At 47.1% G+C, this 26,883-nt stretch overlaps 1 protein-coding gene across 1 annotated transcript in view; it reads left to right on the top strand.

Annotated features, from left to right (window-relative positions):
• The window catches only part of itpkb (inositol-trisphosphate 3-kinase B), a 191,960-nt gene that overhangs the window by 146,035 nt on the left and 19,042 nt on the right, over positions 1 to 26,883 (top strand). The window contains exons 3-5 of the mRNA XM_068027932.1: positions 13,302 to 13,515; positions 14,684 to 14,888; positions 24,972 to 25,073. Coding sequence (XP_067884033.1) covers positions 13,302 to 13,515; positions 14,684 to 14,888; positions 24,972 to 25,073 — 521 coding nt within the window. The remainder of the gene's footprint in view (positions 1 to 13,301; positions 13,516 to 14,683; positions 14,889 to 24,971; positions 25,074 to 26,883) is intronic.

Below are 26,883 nucleotides of genomic sequence, written 5' to 3'. Positions count from 1 at the left end.
AACACCATTATCCCATCCTACACCATTTCCCCATCCTGCACCATTATCCCATCCAACACCATTATCCCATTCTACACCATTTCCCCATCATGCACCATTTCCCCATCTTGCACCATTATCCCATCCTGCACCATTTCCCCATTCCAACCCATTTCCCCATTCCAACCCATTATCCCATCCAACACCATTATCCCATTCTACACCATTTCCCCATAATACACCATTTTCCCATCCTGCACCATATTCCCATCCTCCACCATTATCCCATCCTACACCTTTTCCCCAGCTTACACCATTTCTCCATCCTACATCATTCTCCCACCCTACACCACTATCCCCTCCTACACCATTTCTCCATCCTACACCACTGTTCCATCCTACACCATTATCCCATCCTACACCATTTCCCCATCCTGCACCATTTCCCCATCCTACACCATTATCCCAACCTACACCATCATTCCATCCTACACCATTTCTCTATCCTACACCATTATCCCATCCTACACCATTATCCCATCCGACACCATTTCTCCATCCTGCACCACTGTTCCATCCTACACCATTATCCCATCATACACCTTTTCCCCAGCTTACACCATTTCTCCATCCTACTTCATTCTCCCACCCTACACCACTATCCCCTCCTACACCTACACCATTATTCTCCCATTCTGCGCCATATCCCATCCGACACCATTATCCCAACCTACACCATTATCCCATCCTACACCATTTCTCCATCCTACACCATTTCCCCATCCTGCACCATTATCCCATCCTACCCCATATCCCCATCCTGCACCATTATCCCATCCTACACCATGATCCCATCCTACACCATTTCCCCATCCTACACCATTATCCCAACCTACACCATCATTCCATCCTACACCATTTCTCTATCCTACACCATTATCCCATCCTACACCATTTCTCTATCCTACACCGTTATCCCATTTTACACCATTTCCTCATCATACACCATTCTCCCATTCTATGCCATATCCCATCCTACACCATTATCCCAACCTACACCATTATCCCATCCTACACCATTTCTCCATCCTACACCATTCTCCCATCCTACACCATTTCTCCCATCCTACACCATGCTCCCATCCTGCACCATTATCCCATCATGCACCATTGCCCCATCCTATACCATATTCCCATTCTGCACCATTATCCCATCCTACACCTTTTCCCCATCTTACACCATTTCTCCATCCTTCATCATTCTCCCATCTTACACCATTATCCCATCCTACACCATTCTCCCATCCTGCACCATTATCCCATCCTGCACCATTGCCCCATCCTATACCAAATTCCCATTCTACACCATTTCCCCATCCTACACCATTATCCCATCCTACACCATATTCCCATCCTACACCATTTCCCCATCCTACACCATTCTCCCATCCTACACCATTATCCCATCCTACACCATTCCACCATCCGAAACCATTCTCCCATTCTGCACCATTTCCCCATCCTAAACCATATTCCCATCCTACACTATTTCCCCATCCTACACCATTCTCCCATCCTACACCATTCTCCCATCCTGCACCATTCTCCCATCCTACACCATATTCCCATCGGACACCATTTCCCCGTCCTACACCATTCTCCCATCCTACACCATTCTCCCAACCTACACCATTATCCCATCCTGCACCATTCTCCCATCCTACACCATTCTCCCATTCTGCACCATTTCCCCATCCTACACCATTATACCATCCTACCCCATATTCCCATCCTACACCATTATCCCATCCTACCACATATTCCCATCCGACACCATTATCCCATCCTGCGCCATTTCTCCCATCCTCCACCATATCCCCATCCTACTGCATTTCTCCCATCCTAAACCATTATCCCATCCCGCACCATTATCCCATCCTGCACCATTTCCCCATCCTACACTGTTCTCCCATCCTGCACCATTTCCCCATCCTACACCATTTCCCCATCCTACACCATTCTCCCATCCTGCACCATTCCCCCATCCTACACCAATATCCCATCCTACACCATTTCCCCATCCTGCACCATTTCCCCATCCTACACCTTTATCCCGTCCTCCACCATTCTCCCATCCTGCACCTTTTCCCCATCCTACACCGTTCTCCCATCCTGCACCATTTCCCCATCCTACACCATTTCTCCCATCCGACACCATTTCCCCATCCTACACCGTTCTCCCATCCTGCACCATTCTCCCATCCTGCCCCATTTCCCCATCCTACACCATTATCCCATCCTACACTATTTCCCCATCCTCCACCATTATCCCATCCTACACCATTCTCCCATCCTGCACCATTTCACCATCCTACACCATTTCCCCATCCTGCACCATTCCCCCATCCTGCACCATTCTCCCATCCTGCACCATTTCACCATCCTACACCATTTCCCCATCCTACACCATTTCCCCATCCTACACCATTTCCCCATGCTACTACATTCTCCCATCCTACACCATTACTCCATCCTACATCACTGTCCCATCTACACCATTTCACCCATCCTGCACCACTGTCCCATCCTACACCCTTGTCCCACCCTACACCATTTCTCCATCCTACATCACTGTCCCATCCCACACCATTTCTCCATCCTACACCACTGTCCCATCCTACACCCTTGTCCCACCCTACACCATTTCTCCATCCTACATCACTGTCCCATCCCACACCATTTCTCCATCCTACACCACTGTCCCATCCTACACCCTTGTCCCATCCTACACCAATTCTCCATCCTACACCATTATCCCATCCGACACCATTATCCCATCCAACACCATTTCTCCATCCTACACCATTATCCCATCCGACACCACTGTCCCATCCTACATCATTTCTCCATCCTACACCACTGTCCCATCCTACACCATTATCCCATCCGACACCACTGTCCCATCCTACACCATTTCTCCATCCTACATCACTGTCCCATCTACACCGTTTCTCCATCCAACACCATTATCCCATCCTATACCACTGTCCCATCCCACACCATTTCTCCATCCTACACCACTGTCCCATCCTACACCCTTGTCCCATCCTACACCATTTCTCCATCCTACACCATTATCCCATCCGACACCATTATCCCATCCAACACCATTTCTCCATCCTACACCATTATCCCATCCGACACCACTGTCCCATCCTACACCATTTCTCCATCCTACACCATTATCCCATCCTACACCACCGTCCCATCCTACACCATTTCTCCATCCTACACCACTGTCCCATCCTACACCATTATCCCATCCTGCACCATTTCTCCATCCTACACCATTATCACAACCTACACCATTATCCCATTCTACTACATTTCTCCATCCTACACCATTTCCTCATCCTACACCATTTCCCCATCCTACACCATTTCCCCATCCTGCAACATTTCTCCATCCTGCACCATTTCGCCATCCTACACCACTGTCCCATCATACAACATTCTCCCATCCGACTACATTTCTCCATCCTACAGCATTTCCCCATCCTGCACGATTATCCCACCCTACACCATTTCTCCACCCAATGTCAGTGTCCCATCCTACACCATTTCTCCCATCCTACACCACTGTCCCATCCGACACCATTTCTCCATCCTACACCATTATCCCATCCGACACCATTATCCCATCCGACACCATTTCTCCATCCTACACCATTATCTCATCCTACACCATTTCTCCAACCCACACCACTGTCCCATCCTACACCATTTCCCCATCCTACACCTTTGATCCATCCTACATCATTTCCCCATCCTACACCATTTACCATCCAATACCACATGCCCATCCAACACCATTATCCCATCCTACACCATTTCTCCATCCTACACCATTATCCCATCCTACACCATTTCTCCATCCTACACCAATTCCCCATCTGACACCATTATCCCATCCTACCCCATATCCCCATCCGACACCATTATCCCATCCTACACCATATTCCCATCCTGCACCATTTCCCCATCCTACACCATTATCCCAACCTTCACCATTACTCCATCCTACACCATTGATCCATCCTGCACCATTGACCCATCCTGCACCATTTCCCCATCCGACACCATTATCCCATCCTACACCATATTCCCATTCTATACCATTTCCCCATCCTGCACCATTTCCCCATCCTGCACCATTATCCCATCCAACACTATTATCCCATTCTACACCATTTCCCCATCTTACACCATTATCCCATCCTACACCATTTCCCCATTCCATGCCTTTTTCCCATCCTGCACCATTATCCCATCCAACACCATTATCCCATCCTACACCATTTCCCCATCCTGCACCATTATCCCATCCAACACCATTATCCCATTCTACACCATTTCCCCATCATGCACCATTTCCCCATCTTGCACCATTATCCCATCCTGCACCATTTCCCCATTCCAACCCATTTCCCCATTCCAACCCATTATCCCATCCAACACCATTATCCCATTCTACACCATTTCCCCATAATACACCATTTTCCCATCCTGCACCATATTCCCATCCTCCACCATTATCCCATCCTACACCTTTTCCCCAGCTTACACCATTTCTCCATCCTACATCATTCTCCCACCCTACACCACTATCCCCTCCTACACCATTTCTCCATCCTACACCACTGTTCCATCCTACACCATTATCCCATCCTACACCATTTCCCCATCCTGCACCATTTCCCCATCCTACACCATTATCCCAACCTACACCATCATTCCATCCTACACCATTTCTCTATCCTACACCATTATCCCATCCTACACCATTATCCCATCCGACACCATTTCTCCATCCTGCACCACTGTTCCATCCTACACCATTATCCCATCATACACCTTTTCCCCAGCTTACACCATTTCTCCATCCTACATCATTCTCCCACCCTACACCACTATCCCCTCCTACACCTACACCATTATTCTCCCATTCTGCGCCATATCCCATCCGACACCATTATCCCAACCTACACCATTATCCCATCCTACACCATTTCTCCATCCTACACCATTTCCCCATCCTGCACCATTATCCCATCCTACCCCATATCCCCATCCTGCACCATTATCCCATCCTACACCATGATCCCATCCTACACCATTTCCCCATCCTACACCATTATCCCAACCTACACCATCATTCCATCCTACACCATTTCTCTATCCTACACCATTATCCCATCCTACACCATTTCTCTATCCTACACCGTTATCCCATTTTACACCATTTCCTCATCATACACCATTCTCCCATTCTATGCCATATCCCATCCTACACCATTATCCCAACCTACACCATTATCCCATCCTACACCATTTCTCCATCCTACACCATTCTCCCATCCTACACCATTTCTCCCATCCTACACCATGCTCCCATCCTGCACCATTATCCCATCATGCACCATTGCCCCATCCTATACCATATTCCCATTCTGCACCATTATCCCATCCTACACCTTTTCCCCATCTTACACCATTTCTCCATCCTTCATCATTCTCCCATCTTACACCATTATCCCATCCTACACCATTCTCCCATCCTGCACCATTATCCCATCCTGCACCATTGCCCCATCCTATACCAAATTCCCATTCTACACCATTTCCCCATCCTACACCATTATCCCATCCTACACCATATTCCCATCCTACACCATTTCCCCATCCTACACCATTCTCCCATCCTACACCATTATCCCATCCTACACCATTCCACCATCCGAAACCATTCTCCCATTCTGCACCATTTCCCCATCCTAAACCATATTCCCATCCTACACTATTTCCCCATCCTACACCATTCTCCCATCCTACACCATTCTCCCATCCTGCACCATTCTCCCATCCTACACCATATTCCCATCGGACACCATTTCCCCGTCCTACACCATTCTCCCATCCTACACCATTCTCCCAACCTACACCATTATCCCATCCTGCACCATTCTCCCATCCTACACCATTCTCCCATTCTGCACCATTTCCCCATCCTACACCATTATACCACCCTACCCCATATTCCCATCCTACACCATTATCCCATCCTACCACATATTCCCATCCGACACCATTATCCCATCCTGCGCCATTTCTCCCATCCTCCACCATATCCCCATCCTACTGCATTTCTCCCATCCTAAACCATTATCCCATCCCGCACCATTATCCCATCCTGCACCATTTCCCCATCCTACACTGTTCTCCCATCCTGCACCATTTCCCCATCCTACACCATTTCCCCATCCTACACCATTCTCCCATCCTGCACCATTCCCCCATCCTACACCAATATCCCATCCTACACCATTTCCCCATCCTGCACCATTTCCCCATCCTACACCTTTATCCCGTCCTCCACCATTCTCCCATCCTGCACCTTTTCCCCATCCTACACCGTTCTCCCATCCTGCACCATTTCCCCATCCTACACCATTTCTCCCATCCGACACCATTTCCCCATCCTACACCGTTCTCCCATCCTGCACCATTCTCCCATCCTGCCCCATTTCCCCATCCTACACCATTATCCCATCCTACACTATTTCCCCATCCTCCACCATTATCCCATCCTACACCATTCTCCCATCCTGCACCATTTCACCATCCTACACCATTTCCCCATCCTGCACCATTCCCCCATCCTGCACCATTCTCCCATCCTGCACCATTTCACCATCCTACACCATTTCCCCATCCTACACCATTTCCCCATCCTACACCATTTCCCCATGCTACTACATTCTCCCATCCTGCACTAATACCAGGAGCCAAAAGCAGAGTGCATTTGTCCAAATTCAGATGAATGAGTTGCTATTACTGGGTAAGTGCCTCCATCACAAAGGCATGGATGTGAATTGACAGAATCATACTAAATGTCTGGATGCGCACAATATTATCTCTGTGTTCAATGAGGCGTGACTGCATTGAACAATTGTCAATTGCTCTCCTCTCACCCTCCAGTTTGTAGTTTTCCACCAGAGTGAGCTAACGTCTCTGTGAATATTCTCAGAATCAGGATTTCCAGTGCAAATGCATCCAAAAAATCACTCACAACGGAAATGCAAATCAATTTTTAAAAACACAACATAGGACCCTCGCTTAACCTGGTGCTTGTTCGAATCGGTTAAAGAGTCATTGTCATGCCAAATTAGAGAATGCAATCCTTATCCAAGCTATTTCCTATGTTCCAATATTACAAGGGAAAAAATGCGAGGTGGATTCCCTGGGATGTCACCAGAAATGAGAGGGCAATGAGAGGGGAAAATCACTGTTGATGAGTTTTTTTAAATGCACTCCCGCTCTCCCCTCTCCCCTGTTTTGATGGAGGGGTTAACTTGTGGTCGAAATTAAGAATTCATTAAATATACAAAATCTTTATGTACTGTTCCACAGTACACTGGCATCTGCCTAACTATGTGGGAGATTGTCCAGGTATGTCCAGTCCACAAAAAGCAAGAGATATCCAACCCGGCCAATTACCACCCTATCAGTCAATCCCGATCATCAGCAAAGTGATGGAAGGGGTCGTCGACAGTGCTATCAAATGGCACTTCCTCAGCAATAACCTGCTCGCCAATGTTCATCTTGGGTTCCATCAGGACCGCTCAGCTCCAGACCTCATTACAGCCTTGAGATCCTCTATCGTATTTCGACTTTCCTACCCTATCCTTATGTCCTTTGATTTCCTTCATGTCCAAAACTCCATCAATCTCAGCCTTGAATATACTCAACGACTGAACATCCACAGCAGTCTGCGACACAGAATTCCAAAGATTTACAACCCTTTGAGCAAAAACATTTTTCCTCATTTCAGTCCTCAATGGCCGACCCCTTATTCTGAGACTGACCCCTGGTTCTAGACTCTGTTGCCGCGGAAACAGCCTGTTAAATCCTCTAAGAATTTTACATATTTCAATGAGATCATCTCTCATTTTTCTAACTCCAGCAAATAGTGGCTCATTCTGCTCAATCTCTCCTCATAAGACAACTGTCATGCAGGTCCCCACCTGCCAAGCATGAGGCATATTAATTTTGCCACATGGACATTAAATTTCAAACTGTTGTTGAAGTGAAGAAAGGACTTGCTTTAAAAAATTGCCAGATCTTGGTTGGTAAGACATTTCCATATTAATAGACAGTGCTTGGAAAGTACAAAGGACCATTCCCTGATACATTCAACCCACAATGGACTTATGATCACCAGATGTTGAAGATGGGGGAGCTCGCATTCCAGGTTGACTGCTAAGATGCCCGAATACACAAACAGACATGGTCAAACCAGCTAGTCACATGACTAACCTGCTGGGCAACATGAGTTTTTTGGATTTGTACAGACAGTTTGGGCAGAAAGCAGAATGCTTCTGGACTGTGAAGATCTCTCCTGTCTGCTGCCATTTCTTTCTCACAAACCTCTGAATCCACTGAAGACACATGAACCCCAAGAGAGAAAAGTCTCCTACAGTGAACAAGGTTTAAGAAGAATACTGGGCCCCAACAAAAAGCAAGATCTACCTACAATCAAGGACTCTACAGTGAGCTTGAAGAACCGTAACAACTCTTCAGATATTGCCTCAAACTTTTCTACTTTCCTTTTCTTCGGCTCTTTTCTGTCTCTATTTGCATGTGTGTATCGTGTATGCATGCTAGTGTGGGCACGTGGTGTATCCGTAGACATTAACCGAATTAGAGTTTAATAAATTTAAACTTTTCTTCTTTAAACCTAAGAAAGCCTGTTTGTGCTGGTTTCTTTGACTTACAATTGGAAAGTGGTAAACAAGGATTCACCAAGGGGGAGCTAAAAACATGGTGTATTTAAAATTAAACCCTGTTACAATAAGACCAGGTGATGGCTGAGAGGGAACCCTAGACACCTTTCTTACCTGGCCATAATACAACCCTCTCAACTCAGGTATCAATCCATGAAGCTTTGTTGCACCCCCTCTAAGACAAACATGTCCTTCCTTAAATAAGGAAACCAAAATTGTTCAGGTAGCATCCAAACCCTGTATGTGGCAGTGTACCTGAACCTGTGGGAAGCCTTTGATAAAGTTACACATGAGAGGCTACTACACAGTGGGTCACGTAGGTAAAACTAGAAGTGGGGTATGGAATAACCTTCCGGGAGCGGAGCAGAGCGGACCTGTGAGGAGAACGCCGAGAGCGGAGCCTATAAATTGAGCCCGAGGATCGAGGTCCAGTCTCTTACCTTCCGGGGGCAGAGCGGAGCGGACCTGTGGGGAGAACGCCGAGAGCGGAGCCTATAAATTGAGCCGAGGATCAAGGCCCAGTCTCTTACCTTCCGGGGGCGGAGCGGAGCGGACCTGTGGGGAGAACGCCGAGAACGGAGCCTATAAATTGAGCCGAGGATCAAGGCCCAGTCTCTTACCTTCCAGGGGCGGAGCGGAGCGGACCTGTGGAGAGAACGCCGAGAGCGGAGCCTATAAATTGAGCCGAGGATCAAGGCCCAGTCTCTTACCTTCCAGGGGCGGAGAGGAGCTCTTCCAGCGCGTCGGAGTTTGAAAAAAAAACAACAGTGACGTCACAGGAGAGCTGCAAGGTGATTTGTTGGTGAGTCACTGCTGTTAGGGAATAGCTCTAAATAGCTGGGTAAGTATTTCAGGTAAGAAAAGTTTAAAAGTTTAAAGTTTATTTCAAATATAGTAAGGAGAGGTTTTTTTTTAGGGAGTTCTGTAGTAATGAGGACCAGGGAAGAAGGGCCCTAGAGTAACTGATATTATTGGACATTAAGATCTTCCAGAAGGTTTAATTTAATTTAACGGGTTAAGTCATGGCAGGAGAGCTCAAAGCCATGGTGTGCTCCTCGTGCTCTATGTCGGAAGTCGGGAACAATTCCAGTGCCCGGGACCAGCATGTGTGCAGTAAGTGTCTCCAGCTGCAGCTCCTGGAACCCCGGGTTTCGGAGTTGGAGCGGCAGCTGGGGACACTGTGGAGCATCCACGAGGTGGAGAGTATCGTCGATAACACGTACAGAGAGGTGGTCACACCGCAGGCTCAGACTCCACAGACAGGAAGGGAATGGGTGACCACCAGGCAGAGCAAGAGGACTAGGCAGGCAGTCAGGAATCTCCTGTGGCTAGTCCCTTGCAAAACAGGTATACTGCTTTGGATACTGTTGGGGGGAATGGACTCTCAGGAGAAAGCAGCAACAGCCCAATTCGTTGCACCACGGTTGGCTCTGCTGCACAGGAGAGGAGTAAAAAGTGTGGGAATGCAATAGTTATAGGGGATTCAATTGCGTTTCTGTGGCCGCAAAAGAGACTCCAGGATGGTATAATAAAAGCAAAATACTGCGGATGCTGGAAATCTGAAACAAAAACAAGAAATGCTGGATTCACTCAGCAGGTCTGGCAGCATCTGTGGAAAGAGAAGCAGAGTTAACGTTTCGGGTCAGTTCCGAAGAAGGGTCACTGACCCGAAACGTTAACTCTGCTTCTCTTTCCACAGATGCTGCCAGACCTGCTGAGTGAATCCAGCATTTCTTGTTTTTGTTCCAGGATGGTATGTTGCCTCCCTGGTGCTAGGGTCAAGGATGTCTCAGAGCGGTTACAGGACATTCTGAAGCGGGAGGGTGAACAGCCAGTGGTCGTGGTACACATTGGTACCAACAACGTAGGTTAAAAAAAAAGGATGAGGTCCCAAAAGCAGAATATAGGGAGCTAGGAAGTAAGTTGAAAAGTAGGACCTCAAAGATAGTGATCTCAGGATTACTACCAGTGCCATGTGCTAGTCAGTAGAAATAGCAGGATATATCGGATGAAAATGTGGCTGAAGAGATGGTGTGAGGGGGAGAGTTTTAGATTCCTGGGACATTGGGACCGGTTCTGGGGGAGGTGGGACCAGTACAACCTGGACGGGTTACACTTAGGCAGGACAGGGACTGATGTCCTAGAGGGAGTATTTGCCAGAGTGGTTGGGGAGGGTTTAAACTAAAATGGCAGGGGGATGGGAACCTTTGCAAGGAGTCAGAGGAGGGAGGATCAAAGACAAGAAGAAATGACAGTAAGGGGAATAAGAAAAATGATAGGCAGAGAAATGAAGGGCCAGAATCAAACAGGGCCACAGTGAAAAATGGTGGGATGAGGACAAATAATGTTAAAAAGACAAGCTTTAAAGCTTTGTGCCTTAACGCACGGAGCATTCGCAATAAAGTGGATGAATTAATCATGCAAATAGATGTAAACGGGTATGATATAGTCGGGATTACAGAGACATGGCTGCAAGGTGACCAGGGATGGGAAATGAACATCCAGGGATATTCAGTATTTAGGAAGGACAGACAAAAACTAAAAGGCTGTGGTTATTATTGCTGGTTAAATAGGAAATTAACGCAATAGTGAGGAAAGATATTAGCTCTGATGATGTGGAATCTGTATGGGTAGAGCTGAGAAACACTAAGGGGCAAAAAACATTAGTCGGGGTTATATATAGACCCCCAAACTGTAGTGGTGATGTTGAGAATGGCATTAAACAGGAAATTAGAGATGCATGCGATAAAGGAACATCTAATTCTGGGTGACTTTAATCTGCATATAGATTGGGCAAATCAAATTAGTCACAATACCATAGAGGAGGAATTCTTGGAGTGTATACGGGATGGTTTTCTGGACCAATACGTTGAGGAACCAACTATAGAACAGGCCATCCTAGACTGAGTATTGTGTAATGAGAGAGGAATAATTGACAATCTAGTGGTGCGAGACCCCTTGGGGACGAGTGACCATAATATGATAGAATTCTTCATCAAGATGGAGAGTGGTGTAGTTGATTCTGAGACAAGGGTCCTGAATGTTAGTGAAGGAAACTATGAAGGTATGAGGCGTGAGTTGTACATGACGGATTGGAAAACTTTACTTTTAAAGCGTTGACGGTGGATCGGCAATGGCAAACATTTAAAGAGCGCATGGATGAACTGCAACAATTCTTTATTCCTGTCTGACGCAAAAGTAAAATGGGAAAGCCAAACCATGGCTTACAAGGGAAATTAGAGACAGCATTAGATCCAAGGAAGAGGCATATAAATTTACCAGAAAAAACAACAGACCTGAGGATTGGGAGCAGTTTAGAATTCAGCAAAGGAGGACCAGGGGATTGATTAAGAAGGGGAAAATAGAGTACGAGAGCAAGCTTGTGGGGAACATAAAAACTGACTGTAAATGCTTCTTCAGGTATGTGAAGAGAAAAAGATTGGTGAAGACAAATGTAGGTCTCTTACAGTCAGAAACAGGGGAATTTATGATGGGGAGTAAAGAAATGGCTGACCAACTAAATGCATACTTTGGTTCTGTCTTCACAAAGGAGGACACAAATATCATACCAGAAATGTTGGGGAACACAGGGCTTAGTGAGAGAAAGGAATTGAAAGAAATCAGTATTAATAGAGAAACGGTGTTGGGGAAATCGATGGGATTGAAGGCTGATAAATCCCAGGGCCTGATGGTCTGCATCCCAGAGTAATTAAGGAAGTGGCCCTAGAAATAGTGGATGCATTGGTGGTCATCTTCCAAGATTCTATAGACTCTGGAACAGTTCCAACAGATTGGAGGGTAGCTAATGTAACCCCACTATTTAAAAAGGGAGGTAGAGAGTAAACAGGGAATTATAGACCAGTCAGCCTGACGTCGGTAGTGGGGAAAATTCTAGAGTCCATTATCAAAGATTTTATAGCAGAGCACTTGGAGAACAGTGGTAGAATTGGGCAGAGTCAGCATGGATTTACGAAAGGAAAATCATGCTTGACAAATCTACTAGAATTCTTCGAGGATGTAACTAGTAGAGTTGATGAGGGGGAGCCAGTGGATGTGGTTTATTTGGACTTTCAGAAGGCTTTCAACAAAGTCCCACATAAGAGATCAGCGTGTAAAATTAAGGTGCATGGGACTGGGGGTAGTGTATTGTGATGGATAGAAAATTGGTTGGCGAAAATTGATCAAAGGATATGGGGGCGAAACCCGGAACAGGTTACTGAGTTGGATGATCAGCCATGATCATAATGAATGGCGGAGCAGGCTCGAAGGGCCAAATGGCCTACTCCTGCTCCTATGTTCTATGTCTCTATGTTAAGAGAAAGCACTAGTCAGATTGGTTGGCCAAGGGTGGTGTGGGGATATGGGGGAGGTACTGAGTGAACATTCCCGGGGAACCAGGACTGTTTCTAATCTAGGTCTGGATTCAGATATACAACACAGGCCCTGTAAACCCTTCTTTCTATGCCCTCTCCAACACAGGTAGCTTCAAGGCCGGGGTGAATGGCAAAATCTTGAAGAAGTACTGCGAGTGTGAGCAGCGCTGCCTGGACCGCCTGATGGGTGACGCACTGCGCCCCTATGTACCAGCTTACCATGGCGAGGTGGAGAAGGATGGCGAGAGGTACAACCAGATGGATGACCTACTGGCTGAGTTTGACCTGCCATGCGTGATGGACTGCAAAATGGGAGTGAGGTGAGTCACCAATTAGTGTGGGAAGGTTGGGCGTTACAAACATTGAAGTGTTGCGTGACCAATGGCAGGAGTGTGGGGGTGGGGCGGTTGGATAAGGGAAGTCATGTGATGAAACATCCAGTGATACATCCAATCAGAGTTGGCAACTGATACCCTTACCCGCCAAAAGTCTATCGATCTCGGCCATAAAAATTTCAATTGACCCCTAGCGTCCTCAGCCTTTTGGCGAAGCATCTCTTCTGCTTCTAAGCAAGCCAAAAAGAAATTGTTACTAAGGTAATTGATCCATTCCAGGATCAATGATCTTACTCTGGGTAAGTCATGCAGCTTTTACAAAGGCCTCAGTGGAGCCCAGGTCAGTTCTCTTTGCCCATTCCAGTACTAAATACTTCCACTACTGCTCCAGGTTGAACATTCTATGCCCGAACAACCCTATTTCATAGAATTATGTGGCACAGAAGGAGGCCATTCGGCCCTTCGTGTCTGTGCCAGCTCTTTGAAAGAGCTGTCCAATTAGTCCCACTCCCCCCACTATTTCCCCATTGCACTCCAAATATCACCCCCACTATTTCCATGTAAAAAGTAATTTCTTGCAACCTCCCACTTTGTTCTTTTGATGATGATCTGAGGTTGATGCTCTCTTTATTACCAACTCACCTGTCAATGGAAGGAGGTCCATCTCCCCATCCCTCTCCACCCACCCCCCCCCCCCCCCCCACCCCCACTGCAATCTACCTCACAGTGCAGGTGAACATGGCCACCAGGAACAGAGGACTGAGGGGGTCAATTGGGTTGGGTTGCCCTGAAGCCTACAGGAATTAAACCCCAAAAACACTGCTGAGAGAAACCTGGGAGAAAAAGCAGAGGGACACTTCAGAGAATGTCTGCTTTTAACAAAATGGCTTAGTTTGATTTCGTTTATTAGTTATAAAACTCTTGGAGATGGGAGAAAAGGAAGTTTGACTGACAGCCGGCGGTGGGGCATTTGGAGGCTGGAGGTTATGTAATGAAAGTTCCACCAGACTGGGCCTATTGGCCTGTACCTGCTGAAAAAGAGTCAATGCCTCTGAGAGGAGGGGGAGGGCTGGGTGGTTGGGGAAAGGGAGGAAATAAAATAAAGCCCCCGCCCATCGCCCCATACTCACCAGGCCGATTGTGGTCTTCACAGAACGTACCTGGAAGAGGAGCTGACTAAGGCGAGGAGGAAGCCCAGCCTAAGGAGGGACATGTACCTGAAGATGGTTGAGGTGGACCCTGAGGCACCGACAGAAGAGGAGAAGGCTCAGCGGGCCGTCACCAAGCCCCGGTACATGCAGTGGAGAGAGACCATCAGTTCCACCGCCACGCTGGGCTTCAGAATCGAAGGAGTCAAGGTGAGTGAGCCAGACATGTAGATTTCAAATAAAAACAGAAAAGGCTGGCAATTTGGGCTGGCAGTCCTGGTATGGCAGGACTGACGTATGAAGAGAGATTGGGTCCATGAGGCTTGTATTCGCTAGAGTTTAGAAGAATGAGAGGGGATCGCATAGAAACCTACAAAATTCTAACAGGACTGGACAGACTAGATACAGGAAGGACGTTCCCGATGGCAGGGACGTCCAGGATCAGGGGTCACAGTCTAAGGATAAGGGGTAAGCCATTTAGGACTGAGATGAGGAGAGGTTTTTCACCCAGAGAGTGGTGAACCTGTGGAATTGTCTACCACGGAAAGCAGTTGAGGCCAAATCATTAAATATATTCAAGAAAGAGTTAGACATAGTTCTTAGGGCTAATAGGATCAAGGGATATGGGGAAAAAGCAGGAACAGGGTACTGAGTTTGGACGATCAGCCATGATCGTATTGACTGGCGGTGCAGGCTTGAAGGGCCGAATGGCCTACTCCTGCTCCTATTTTCTATGTTTTTATACTCAGTAGCTCAGGCAGCATCTGTGGAGAGAGTAACAGAGTAAATGGAGGACATTTTCCCAGCCCCTAGGAGGTGGGTTTAGAGGCGGTGGGTCGGGAGAGAGGGGTATGGAAAAGTAGTGGAAAACCCCTTTGGGATGGCTTCCCGATGTGGTGCTGTCTCTGGGCAAATATCCCAGGTGTAGGCTGTCAGTGGAATCGGGAACCAGGTCACTCACCAGGCAGACAGTCAAGATATTTAAGGCCTAAATTAGCGGCCATTTTTGGAGTGGGGTGCCGGTGTCACCCGGGCCTCTCCATCGGTCCAGAACCTGGCAATGCCTCGGAGGCAGCCTCAGGGTGGGAATTTTGAGGACAATCATAGGCTGATGCACATTCTGGCGTAAAGGATCGGAAAAGCTGAAAGCAGTACATCCACAGTCAAATGCATTCCTGTGGAGGTGTTTCCCCTCCACACTGATGGCCCTGACAGTTCTTGGCCTTTTTAAACATGCTGCCTGCACACTTTCATGAACGCCTCCATTTTGAGGCACCCTCTTGCTCTCCTTCTGCCTGAGCAGCACTCACCTCTCCCAGTGGAGCTGCTGGCTTGCCATCCCTTTGGGTCCTCCGACTGGCTCTCCCGTGTCCGTGTGTCATAAAGACAGCGATCGCGGAGACGGCCATTAGTAGGTGACCTCCTGTAAACCTGCGCCGGGAATTGTGGGCTCGGGACCCGCAAGTGGTCCTGACGTCGGGTTCCGATGCCCGTGGGAAAATATAGCCCAATGTTTCAGATTCACTGCTTGCAATTTGGTCTCCTTTACACTGGGGAGAACAAATGCAGATTGGGTGACTGCTTTGTAGGACACCTTCAGTTCACAGGCATGATCCCGAACTTCTAATCAGCTGTCATGTTAATTCTCTGCCCCACTCCCTCTCTCCGACCTCTCTGTCCTCGGCCCCCTACACTGCTCCAGTGAAATTCAACAGAAGCTTGAGGAACAGCTCCTCTATGCTCCATTGGGCACTTTACGGCCTTCCGGACTCAACATTAAGCTCAACAATATCAGATCATAACTATTGCTGTCATTTTTTCGGACAGCAGTTATCAGAAATGATTCTGCATTTTCCCATACACGTCTGCTCTAGGCACATCCCATTACCAGGCTCTTTTGCCCTGCACTATCACCCTTTTGTTATTTAATCTCTTCCGCTTTCCACCCTATCACAGACCTTCCCTTTTGTTCTTTCACGTCCTTCCCCCTTTCCCTGCCTCTGTGCTTGCTTAAAAAGCGATGGCTTCTCTAACTTTTTCCAGTTTGATGACAGGTCATCAATCTGAAACGTTAACTCTGTTTGTCTTTCCAGGGATGCTACCTGACCTGCTGAGTATTCCCAGCATTCTGTTTTATTTCAGATTTCCAGCATCTGCAGTATTTTGCTTTTGTACATAGTTTTGCAAATTGAGACACCTAAACCTGCAGAGAGGGGCCTCTGAGGTTCCTTGAGCTTGTCTGCAGATTTGTTGACATCTTGTGAATGTTATTTATGCCTGCACCCTCTTCATAAAAAATGTCTCCAGTGAGAGGACTGTTCCTCTCTTTTGGAGCTGCCATCTTTTGGATGAGATATTAATGCGAGGCCCCTGTCAGCTCTCTCAGGTCAATGTTAAAAGATCCCGCACCCACTATTGGATAAAGTGCAGGGGAGTTCTCCTGTTTAAAAATAAAGGGCCACCCATTTAAGACAGAGATGAGGAGAAATCTTTTCTGTCAGAGGGTCGTGAGTCTTTGGAATTCTCTTCCTCAAAAAGGCAGTGGAGTATTTTTAAGGCAGAGGTAGATAGATTCTTGATAATCAAGGGGGTGAAAGGTTATTGGGGATAAGCAGGAATGTGGCGTTGAAGTTACAGTCAGATCAGCCATGATCTTATTGAATGGCGGAGCAGGTTTGAGAGGCCGAGTGGCCTACTCCTGCTCCTAATTCGTATGTCCGTAACTTTCCACCCGCCAGTAAATCTAGAAAGCTCTTCATAAATGCTGGCCCTTTCCTGTCCAATCAGCTGAATGGTTTTTGAAATGAGCGGTAGGTGTGTGCAGCAAGGGTAAATGAAATCATCCCGTGTGTTATGACAGTGAGTGGAATGAGGTCTGCAATTCCTCCTCAGTCTGGGGCTGATTGTAAGAATAGGTTTGGTTGGAGTAAGTGAGGGGACAGAGGTGACCTCATAACAACAAACATAACAAACGGCTCTCGACCAACAGATAACACTTGTGGTGGGGCACTGGTTTCCTTCTGCGGTCAACCGTTAAAGAAAATAACTTCTTAATCGCAATGCAGCCATGATAATATTTATTGAAGGTGGGAATTTGCTAAGGGAACGTGTCTGTAATAGGATTCTCAGTTTGTTGACACACTTCAACTTCAGGAGTTGAACTTCAATCAAACTCAGACTGCCTAGTAATGTGTGTGTGTGAGACTGTGCACTTGTGAGCATGTGTCTGTCTGTGCAAAGGTGTGCCTAAGTGTCTGCTTATGAACATTGTAAAGGAGTGCACGCTTGTGAATGTGTGTAAATGTGTGCACACTTGTGAATGTGTGTAAAGGAGTGCACGCTTGTGAATGTGTGTAAATGTGTGCACACTTGTGAATGTGTGTAAAGCATGCTTGTGAATGTGTTGTGAGTGCACATGAATGCTCGTGAGTGTGCAGGTTTGTGAATGAGCAGGGTTCTAGATGGACTCTCTCATCTGTCCTGCAATAAGCCCTGCTGACTTCTCACCTCCGTTGTGGCTCCTTTCCATTGGTTTCCCTGCTCTGCTCAACTCTCACCCCTGGTTTCACTGCCTTCTATTGGTTCTCCAGCCCTGCTCACCTCTCACCCCTGTCTTTGCTGTCTCTATTGGGCCCTCTTTCCCAGCCCATGGCTGCTGCTTTTCTGATTCTGGCCCTGCTGTGCTGCCATGTTCCTTTCCCTCCACTTCACCATCTGTGGTGAGACCTACAGACAGAATTCCCTCACTCTCTGGAACGCCATCCCTAAATCTCTTTGCCTTATCAGCTCTCTCCCCGCTATCAAAATCCTCCTTAAAACCCAGCCTACTCAACAGAGTCTTTGGCCACCTTCACTTAACCCCTGCTGCTCCTTGTCCAGTCTCTCTCAACACCTTACAATGTTCCACCATATTAAAGGGCCTCGGTAAATGAAGTCATACCCTTGGGGGAATCACCTGATTAACATGAATCTACTTCTGTCCATCTGTCTGGGTCAGATCAGGTCAAAGGTGAAACTCTCCTTTCCCCCAATACCTCCTCCACAAATACCAGAATTGTAAAAGGAGAGAGGCCTTTGGCCCCTCAAAGATATTTTAATTCTGCTTCTGTTGATTGCTGTTGAGGGAATGCAGCACCGCTGGAGGTGGTGTCTTTCGGATGAGAAGTTAAACCAAGACCCCTCTGTCCTCTCAGAGGGACATAAACATCCCACTTGACTATTTCAACGAAGATCTGGGGCAGTTATCCCTGGTGTCCTGGCCAATATTTATCCTTCACTCAAAAAAAAAAATGATCTGGTCATGATTTCATTGTTTTTTTTGTGGGAGCTTGCTGTGCATAAATTGGCTGCCACGTTTCCTACATTTAGCTTTGCGATGTCCTGAGGAGGTGTAGAAATGCAAGTTTCTTTCTTTATCTGTAGAAAGTGGCGTGGTTCCTCCCCATGAGCATTTCCTACATCAATTACTGGTGCTGTGGCCGGCCATGGTCTCCGTGGTTACAATCTGCTATGTTTCCATTCTAACTCTAAATTAAGCTGCTGGGCCTTTTCTTTTCAGTTCTTCCCGCCTTCCACACACTCACAGGAATGTCTGTTGCTGGCATTTCTGTTTGGAAAAGCAGTCGAACGTGACAGCAGGTGAAGGAGGTCAAGTGCCGAGGCAGGCCTGCAGGACAGACTGAGGCCTAATTTAACACTGAGACAAAAGATAAACAGGAGGGAATATCCCTTCCTTTGTTCTGCCTACTCATTATCGGGTGTTGAAGGGGACGGGGAGTGGGGGGGGGGGTGGTGTTGATTTAATGCAATTTATTTCAAGGTTTAGAATTAGGATCGCCAACACCAACAACTTGCATTTACTTAGCACCTTTAGCACAGTAAAACATCCCAAGGAGCTTCACGGCAGTGTTATCAAACAAAATTAAAATCGGGGATGCTCAAGAGGCCAGAATTCGAGAAAGGCAGAAAGCTTGGAGGGTTGTGGGACTGCAGAAGGTTCCAGAGATAGGATGGTCCTGGAGTCTCCAGGCTAATCTCCAGAAAAATCATAGGGATATAAAAAAATTGTGGTTCTTTTTCATTTTATTCAGTATCTTTGTTTATTAGTTACAAAAATATCAGAGATGGGCAAAAGACCTCAGTTTGATTGGGGTGGTGACGTTGGAGGCAGGAGGTCACGTGAAGATGTCAATTCTGAGTTAGCTATCTGATTTAGAGAGTGGGCTTGTCAGAGGGGCTTTGGATGAGGAGCTGTTTGACACCTGTCACATCCCTACCACCTTGGGCTTGTCTCTACTGGGCTCCACTGACAGTTCCGAATTATCCCAGAATTGCTTGGGACGGCACCTTCTACGAGGGGATCCCCTCCAGTTGCATGATGTTGCGGAGGTCACACCTTCCAACTTCCAGCCAACACAACCTGGAGTGACCAACCAGCCTCAAATTGGGCCCCCATCCACCCAGGTTACGGCATGTACCCATTCACCAGCCATCCCCAGCCTCCTATTCTGACTCGCACACACCGGGTCTCTGTATGAGGAGACTAAATTCAGTCCTTGATCTTTGCTGAGTTGGCTGGTTTCAGGAGGGCTATAGAGGGAATAAAGGCCGGGGATAATCAGGTGCACCCTGTCTGATCTCTGTACTCGCATGGGTTGTGATGCTTCAAGAAGTTGAGTAGTCTGTCAACATTCACTATCCAGGCTGACACGTATGGAATGACCACCTGTCTAAGCTCCTAGAGATAGGCTTGGTGCTGATGCAACTGTACCCCAGCAAGGAGAGAAACAAAGGCCAGAATTTTACCGGCACGCCATGGGTCTCACTGGCAGGACCAAATGCGGCTCCCGGGCCCACGTGGGTCCCGAGCCGATGCGAATGAACGGCGGGACTGCGGAGGGGATTTTGCCGGCAGTGGACCGTTGCCCCATTAGGTTCGGCAGCCTGCCTCTCTGAGCTGTGGCCCAATCAGAGGGGCAGCAACTCTGCAGCCTCAGCAGCTTCACCGACAGAGGTGGCCACTACTGAGGCTGCAGGAAGAAGGAGAGAGTGGCTCCATGTTGAGGCACCCTTGAAGGGCGGGTAAGAAACTTTTTCAATATACCAAGGCCAGGCAGGCAGGGCCCAGCGAATGGATGGGCTGCCATTGCCACTGGGTGGGGGGGGGGCCTCCAAGGATATGGAGCCTCCAGAAAGGAAGGCCCCCTCCCACCCTGCCCCGGGAAGCTGCTGGGAGGTTGCCTCAAGATACCTGGCGGTCTCCCCATGCCATGGGAGACAGTTCCGATGCCAGTAAAACCCTGGCGCTGTGGTAAAATGGCCATTAGTAGGCCAATTAATTGGCTGCCCACCTCTGGTTGTTGGACGGCTGAGCAGCTGCTGTTCTTGCCTCTGGAAATATCCTGTGGTGGTGGAAAGACATCTGGCCTTCAGCCACCATCTTGCCACCAGTCCTGCTTTCCAGCCCCTCTCCAATGGGCTGGTAAATTCCTGGCCATAGTGGGCAGACTGCATTAATAGTGAAAGGCTTGGTATGGTGCGAAACTGCTGTGGTATGGTCTTATTAGAGGAAGAGTCAGAAACAAGCTTACATTGTACATGAGCGTGTGTTTGTGAGTGTGTAGGAGTATGTGAGTGTGAGTTTATGCGTGTGTAGGAGTGTGTGAGTGTGAGTTTATGAGTGTATAGGAGTATGTGAGTGAGTTTATGCGTGTATAGGAGTATGTGAGTGTGAGTTTATGAGTGTGTAGGAATGTGTGAGTGTGAGTTTATGAGTGTGAGTTTCTGAGTGTGTAGGAGTATGGGAGTGTGAGTTTATGCGTGTATAGGAGTATGTGAGTGAGTTTCTGAGTGTGTAGGAGTGTGTGAGTGTGAGTTTATGAGCGTGAGTTTCTGAGTGTGTAGGAGTATGTGAGTGTGAGTTTATGAGTGTGTAGGAGTGTGTGAGTGTGAGTTTATGAGTGTGAGTTTCTGAGTGTGTAGGAGTATGTGAGTGTGAATTTATGTGTGTATAGGAGTATGTGAGTGAGTTTATGCGTGTATAGGAGTATGTGAGTGTGGGTTTATGAGTGTGTGTGAGTGAGTTTATGAGTGTGCAGGAGTGTGTGAGTGTGAGTTTATGAGTGTGTGTGAGTGTGAGTTTATGAGTGTGTAGGAGTGTGTGAGTGTGAGTTTATGAGTGTGTGTGAGTGTGAGTTTATGAGTGTGTAGGAGTGTGTGAGTGTGAGTTTATGAGTGTGTAGGAGTGTGTGAGTGTGTAGGAGTATGTGAGTGTGAGTTTATGCATGTATAGGAGTATGTGAGTGTGAGTTTATGAGTGTGTAGGAGTGTGTGAGTGTGTAGGAGTATGTGAGTGTGTAGGAGTGTGTGAGTGTGTAGGAGTATGTGAGTGTGAGTTTATGCGTGTGTAGGAGTGTGTGAGTGTGTAGGAGTATGTGAGTGTGAGTTCATGCGTGTATAGGAGTATGTGAGTGTGAGTTTATGTGTGTGTAGGAGTGTGTGAGTGTGTAGGAGTATGTGAGTGTGAGTTTATGAGTGTGTAGGAGTGTGTGAGTGTGAGTTTATGAGTGTGTAGGAGTGTGTGAGTGTGTAGGAGTATGTGAGTGTGAGTTTATGAGTGTGTAGTAGTGTGAGTGTGAGTTTATGAGTGTGTAGGAGTGTGTGAGTGTGAGTTTAGGAGTGTGTAGGAGTGTTTGAGTGTGTGAGTTTATGAGTGTGTAGGAGTATGTGAGTTTATGAGTGTGTAGGAGTATGTGAGTGTGTCGGAGTATGTGATTGTGTGAGTTTATGAGTGTGTAGGAGTATGTGAGTGTCAGTTTATGAGTGTGTAGGGGTATGTGAGTGTGCATTTATGAGTGTGTAGGGTATGTGAGTGTGTGAGTTTATGAGTGTGTAGAAGTATGTGAGAGTGTGAGTTTATGAGTGTGTCGGAGTGTGTGTTTGTGCAGGAGTGTGTGTTTGTGTATGAGTGTGTGTTTGTGTAGTAGTGTGTGTAGGAGTGTGTGTTTGTGTAGGAGTGTGTGTTTGTGCAGGAATGTGTGTTTTGCAGGAGTGTGTGTTTGTGTAGGAGTGTGTGTGTCAGAGTGTGTGGTTGTGTAGGAGTGTGTGTTTGTGCAGGAGTGTGTGCTTGTGTAGGAGCGTGTGTTTGTGTATGAGTGTGTGTTTGTGTCGCTGTGTGTGTTTGTGTACGAGTGACTGTCTGTGCAGGAGTGTGTGTTTGTGTAGAAGTGTGTGTGTCGGAGTGTGTGGTTGTGTAGGAGTGTGTGTTTGTGCAGGAGTGTGTGTTTGTGTAGGAGCGTGTGTCGGAGTGTGTGTTTTTGTAGGAGTATGTGTTTGTGTAGTAGTATGTGTAGGAGTGTGTGTTTGTGTGTGATTGTGTGTTTGTGTAGGAGTGTGTGTTTGTGTATGAGTGTGTGTTTGTGCAGGAATGTGTGTTTTGCAGGAGTGTGTGTTTGTGTATGAGTGTGTGTTTGTGCAGGAATGTGTGTTTTGCAGGTGTGTGTGTTTGTGTATGAGTGTGTGTTTGTGCAGGAATGTGTGTTTTGCAGGTGTGTGTGTTTGTGTATGAGTGTGTGTTTGTGCAGGAATGTGTGTTTTGCAGGAGTGTGTGTTTGTGTATGAGTGTGTGTTTGTGTAGGAGTGTGTGTTTGTGCAGGAATGTGTGTTTTGCAGGAGTGTGTGTTTGTGTAGGAGTGTGTGTTTGTGTATGAGTGTGTGTTTGTGTCGCTGTGTGTGTTTATGTACAAGTGACTGTCTGTGCATGATTGTGTGTTTGTGTAGAAGTGTGTGTGCCAGAGTGTGTGTTTCGGTCGGAGTGTTTGTGTACAAGTGTGTGTTTGTGTATGAGTGTGTGTTTATGTAGGAGTGTGTGTTTGTGTACGAGTGTGTGTTTGTGTACAAGTGTGAGTGTGTGCAGGAGTGTGTGGTTGTGTCGGAGTGTGTGTGTGTGCAGTAGTGTGTGTTTGTGCAGTAGTGTGTGTTTGTGTACGAGTGTGTGTTTATGTAGGAGTGTGTGTTTCTGTATGAGTGTGTGTTTGTGTACGAGTGTGTGTTTATGTAGGAGTGTGTGTTTGTGCAGGAGTGTGTGTATGAGTATGTTTGTGTAGGTGTGTGTGTTTGTGCAGGAGTGTGTGTATGACTATGTTTGTGTAGGAGTGTGTGTTTGTGTACGAGTGTGTGTTTATGTAGGAGTGTGTGTTTGTGCAGGAGTGTGTGTTTATGTAGGAGTGTGTGTTTGTGCAGGAGTGTGTGTATGACTATGTTTGTGTAGGAGTGTGTGTTTGTGTATGAGTGTGTGTTTATGTAGGAGTGTGTGTTTGTGCAGGAGTGTGTGTATGACTATGTTTGTGTAGGAGTGTGTGTTTGTGTATGAGTGTGTGTTTATGTAGGAGTGTGTGTTTGTGCAGGAGTGTGTGTATGACTATGTTTGTGTAGGAGTGTGTGTTTGTGTACGAGTGTGTGTTTATGTAGGAGTGTGTGTTTGTGCAGGAATGTGTGTATGAGTATGTTTGTGTAGGTGTGTGTGTTTGTGCAGGAGTGTGTGTATGACTATGTTTGTGTAGGAGTGTGTGTTTGTGTACGAGTGTGTGTTTATGTAGGAGTGTGTGTTTGTGCAGGAGTGTGTGTATGACTATGTTTGTGTAGGTGTGTGTGTTTGTGTAAGAGTGTGTGTTTGTGTATGGGTGTGTGTTTGTGTAGGGCTGTGTGTGTGTCATAGTCATTTACGGCACAGGAGGAGCCCATTCGGTTCATGGAGTCCATGTCAGCTTTTCAGGGAGCTCTGCTCTGAGAGTGACTCCCACTCTCCTACTCCCCCACTCGCCCACCCTGCCACCTTCCCGCCTCCACTCCAGTTAAGTCCAGGGTGGGAATGCCTACCCCTCCCGTCTTTTCTCAGCTGTGACCTGGATCCTAAGCCTCTGGTGATTCCAGTACCTGCAGCAGACATTGCCTCCGTGGAGGTGCTGCTGAGTGACAGAGCTGCCAGCATCTGATTGGCCAGCAGCTCTCAGCAGGCGGGACGTCTGTCACCGGGGTCCTTGATCCCGGGGAAGGCCCGTTGCTGTCAGCTTAAGTGCCTAATTGGCATGTAATCCGGCGGACCCTCCTCAGTGGAAGAGACGCAGGGCTTTTGCCGGTGGCCGAGACCACTGTCACTCAGACAAAATCCCAGTCACCCTGTGGGGAGACAGAGGCCTTTCACGCCATCAGTTTAAACCAAGCCTAGCCCAAAGCCCCAGAGGTGAAAGGTCAGCATGATAGCATGCTTTTGTTAACTATTTATTGTTGATACAGAACGAGGATGGGACTGTGAACCGTGACTTTAAGAAGACGAAAACCAAAGAGCAGATCGTGGTGGCATTCCGAGAGTTCACAAAGGGAAACAAGGTGGTTCTGGTGAGTGTGGCATTGATATTTTTATGAGAGTTTTTTCTGGGGCTGTGATGATGAAACGGCTGTAGAGATGGGAGAGAGAGTCAGGTCTGCAGGTCACAACCTGCTCGATTATCGTCCTGGGAATTGAGAAGGTGACAGGTTAGAAATTGCTATGTGTGTGTTGCTCCCTACTTCTTAGTGAAGTATAGGGTGGTTAGTAACTCAGGTTTGTTGAGCACTTATGTGCCAACCAGAAGAATGCCAGTTTGAGTTTTAAGGCTCACTGTTATTCAACTTCAGTTGTCTTAGTTGGCTGATTGAAGCAGTTCTCAGCTATGCTGCTGGATGCAGTGCTATATAAGTTGAGGTATCCCACTTTGGAAGAGAAGGAGACAGAGGGAGGAATTGTCTTATTTGTACAAGCCCAGTGTTTGTGGAGGAGCATTGTGGACTGTCAGGGAATCATCCAAAGCTGATTTGTGGCTGCAAATGAAGAGAGAGGGAGAAAATTAGGAGACATCAAAATAATATACTGCTTCTGACAGGAGAATCTTTTCACGGTTAGATATAGTGTCATACGCTGTAAAGTGTGCCAGCAAAATGAAAAACTCACAAATCATCGATCTGATGTCAAAGTAAAATTGTTTATTTTTATTTATTCATTCATAGGATGTGGGCATTGCTGGCAAGGCCAACATTAACATTTATTGCCCATCCCTAATTGCCCCTGAGAAGGTAGTGGTGAGCCGTTGTCTTGAACCACTGCAGCCCATGTGCTTTAAGTACGGTCACAGTGCTGTTAGGGAGGGAGTTCTAAGATTTTGACCCAGTGACGATGAAGGAACAACGATATATTTACAGGATGATGACTTCAGGGGATCTTAGAGTTGGTGGTGTTCCCATGCATCTGTTTCCCTTGTCTTAGGTGGTAGATGTCATGGGCTTTGCAGTTGCTGTCATAGAAGCCCTGGTAAATTGCTGCAGTACATCACGTGGATGGTGCCCACGATAGCCTCAGTGCGTCAGTGGTGGAGGGAGTGAATGTTTAAGGTGTTGGATTGGGTGTCAATCAAGTGGGCTGCTTTGTCCTGGATGGTGGTGAGCTTCTTGAGTGTTGTTGAAGCTGCTGTCATTCAAGCAAGTGAAGAATATTCCATCAAACTTCAGACTTAAGCCTCATAGATAGTGGAAAGGCTTTGGGGAGTTAGAAAGTGAGTCACTCGTCACAGAACACTCAACCTCTGACCTACTCTTTTCGCCACAGTATTTATATGGCTGGTCCAGTTCTGTTTCTGGTCAACAGTGACCCGCAGGATGTTGACATTGGGAGATTCGATAATGCCATTAAATGTCAAGGGGAGGTGGTTAGACTCTCTTGTTGGAGATGGTCATTGCCTGACACAAGTGTGGCCTGAATATTACTTGCCACTTATCAGGACAAGCCTAGATGTTGTCCAGGTTTTGCTGCATATGGGCACAGACTGCTTTAGTATCTGAAGAATTGTGAATGGTACTGATCACTGTGCAATCGTCAGTGAACATCCCCACTTTCAACCTTATGATGGAGGGAAGTCATTGATGAAGCAGGTGAGGACGGTTGGCTGAGGACACTATCCTGAGGAACTCCTGCAGCGATGTCCTGGAGCTGAGAGAACTGGCATCCAACAACTACCTGAAAGGGTGGTAGAGGCAGGAACCCTCACAACATTTAAGAAGTATTTAGATGTGCACTTGAAATGTCATATTATACAAGGCTCCGGGCCAAGTGCTGGAAAATGGGATTAGAATAGATAGGTGCTTGATGGCTGGCAAAGACACGATGGGCCGAATG

This window comes from Heterodontus francisci, chromosome 3 (assembly GCF_036365525.1).
Source record: "Heterodontus francisci isolate sHetFra1 chromosome 3, sHetFra1.hap1, whole genome shotgun sequence".
NCBI lineage: Eukaryota > Metazoa > Chordata > Chondrichthyes > Heterodontiformes > Heterodontidae > Heterodontus > Heterodontus francisci.
This window is presented reverse-complemented; position numbering and strand designations above follow the sequence as displayed.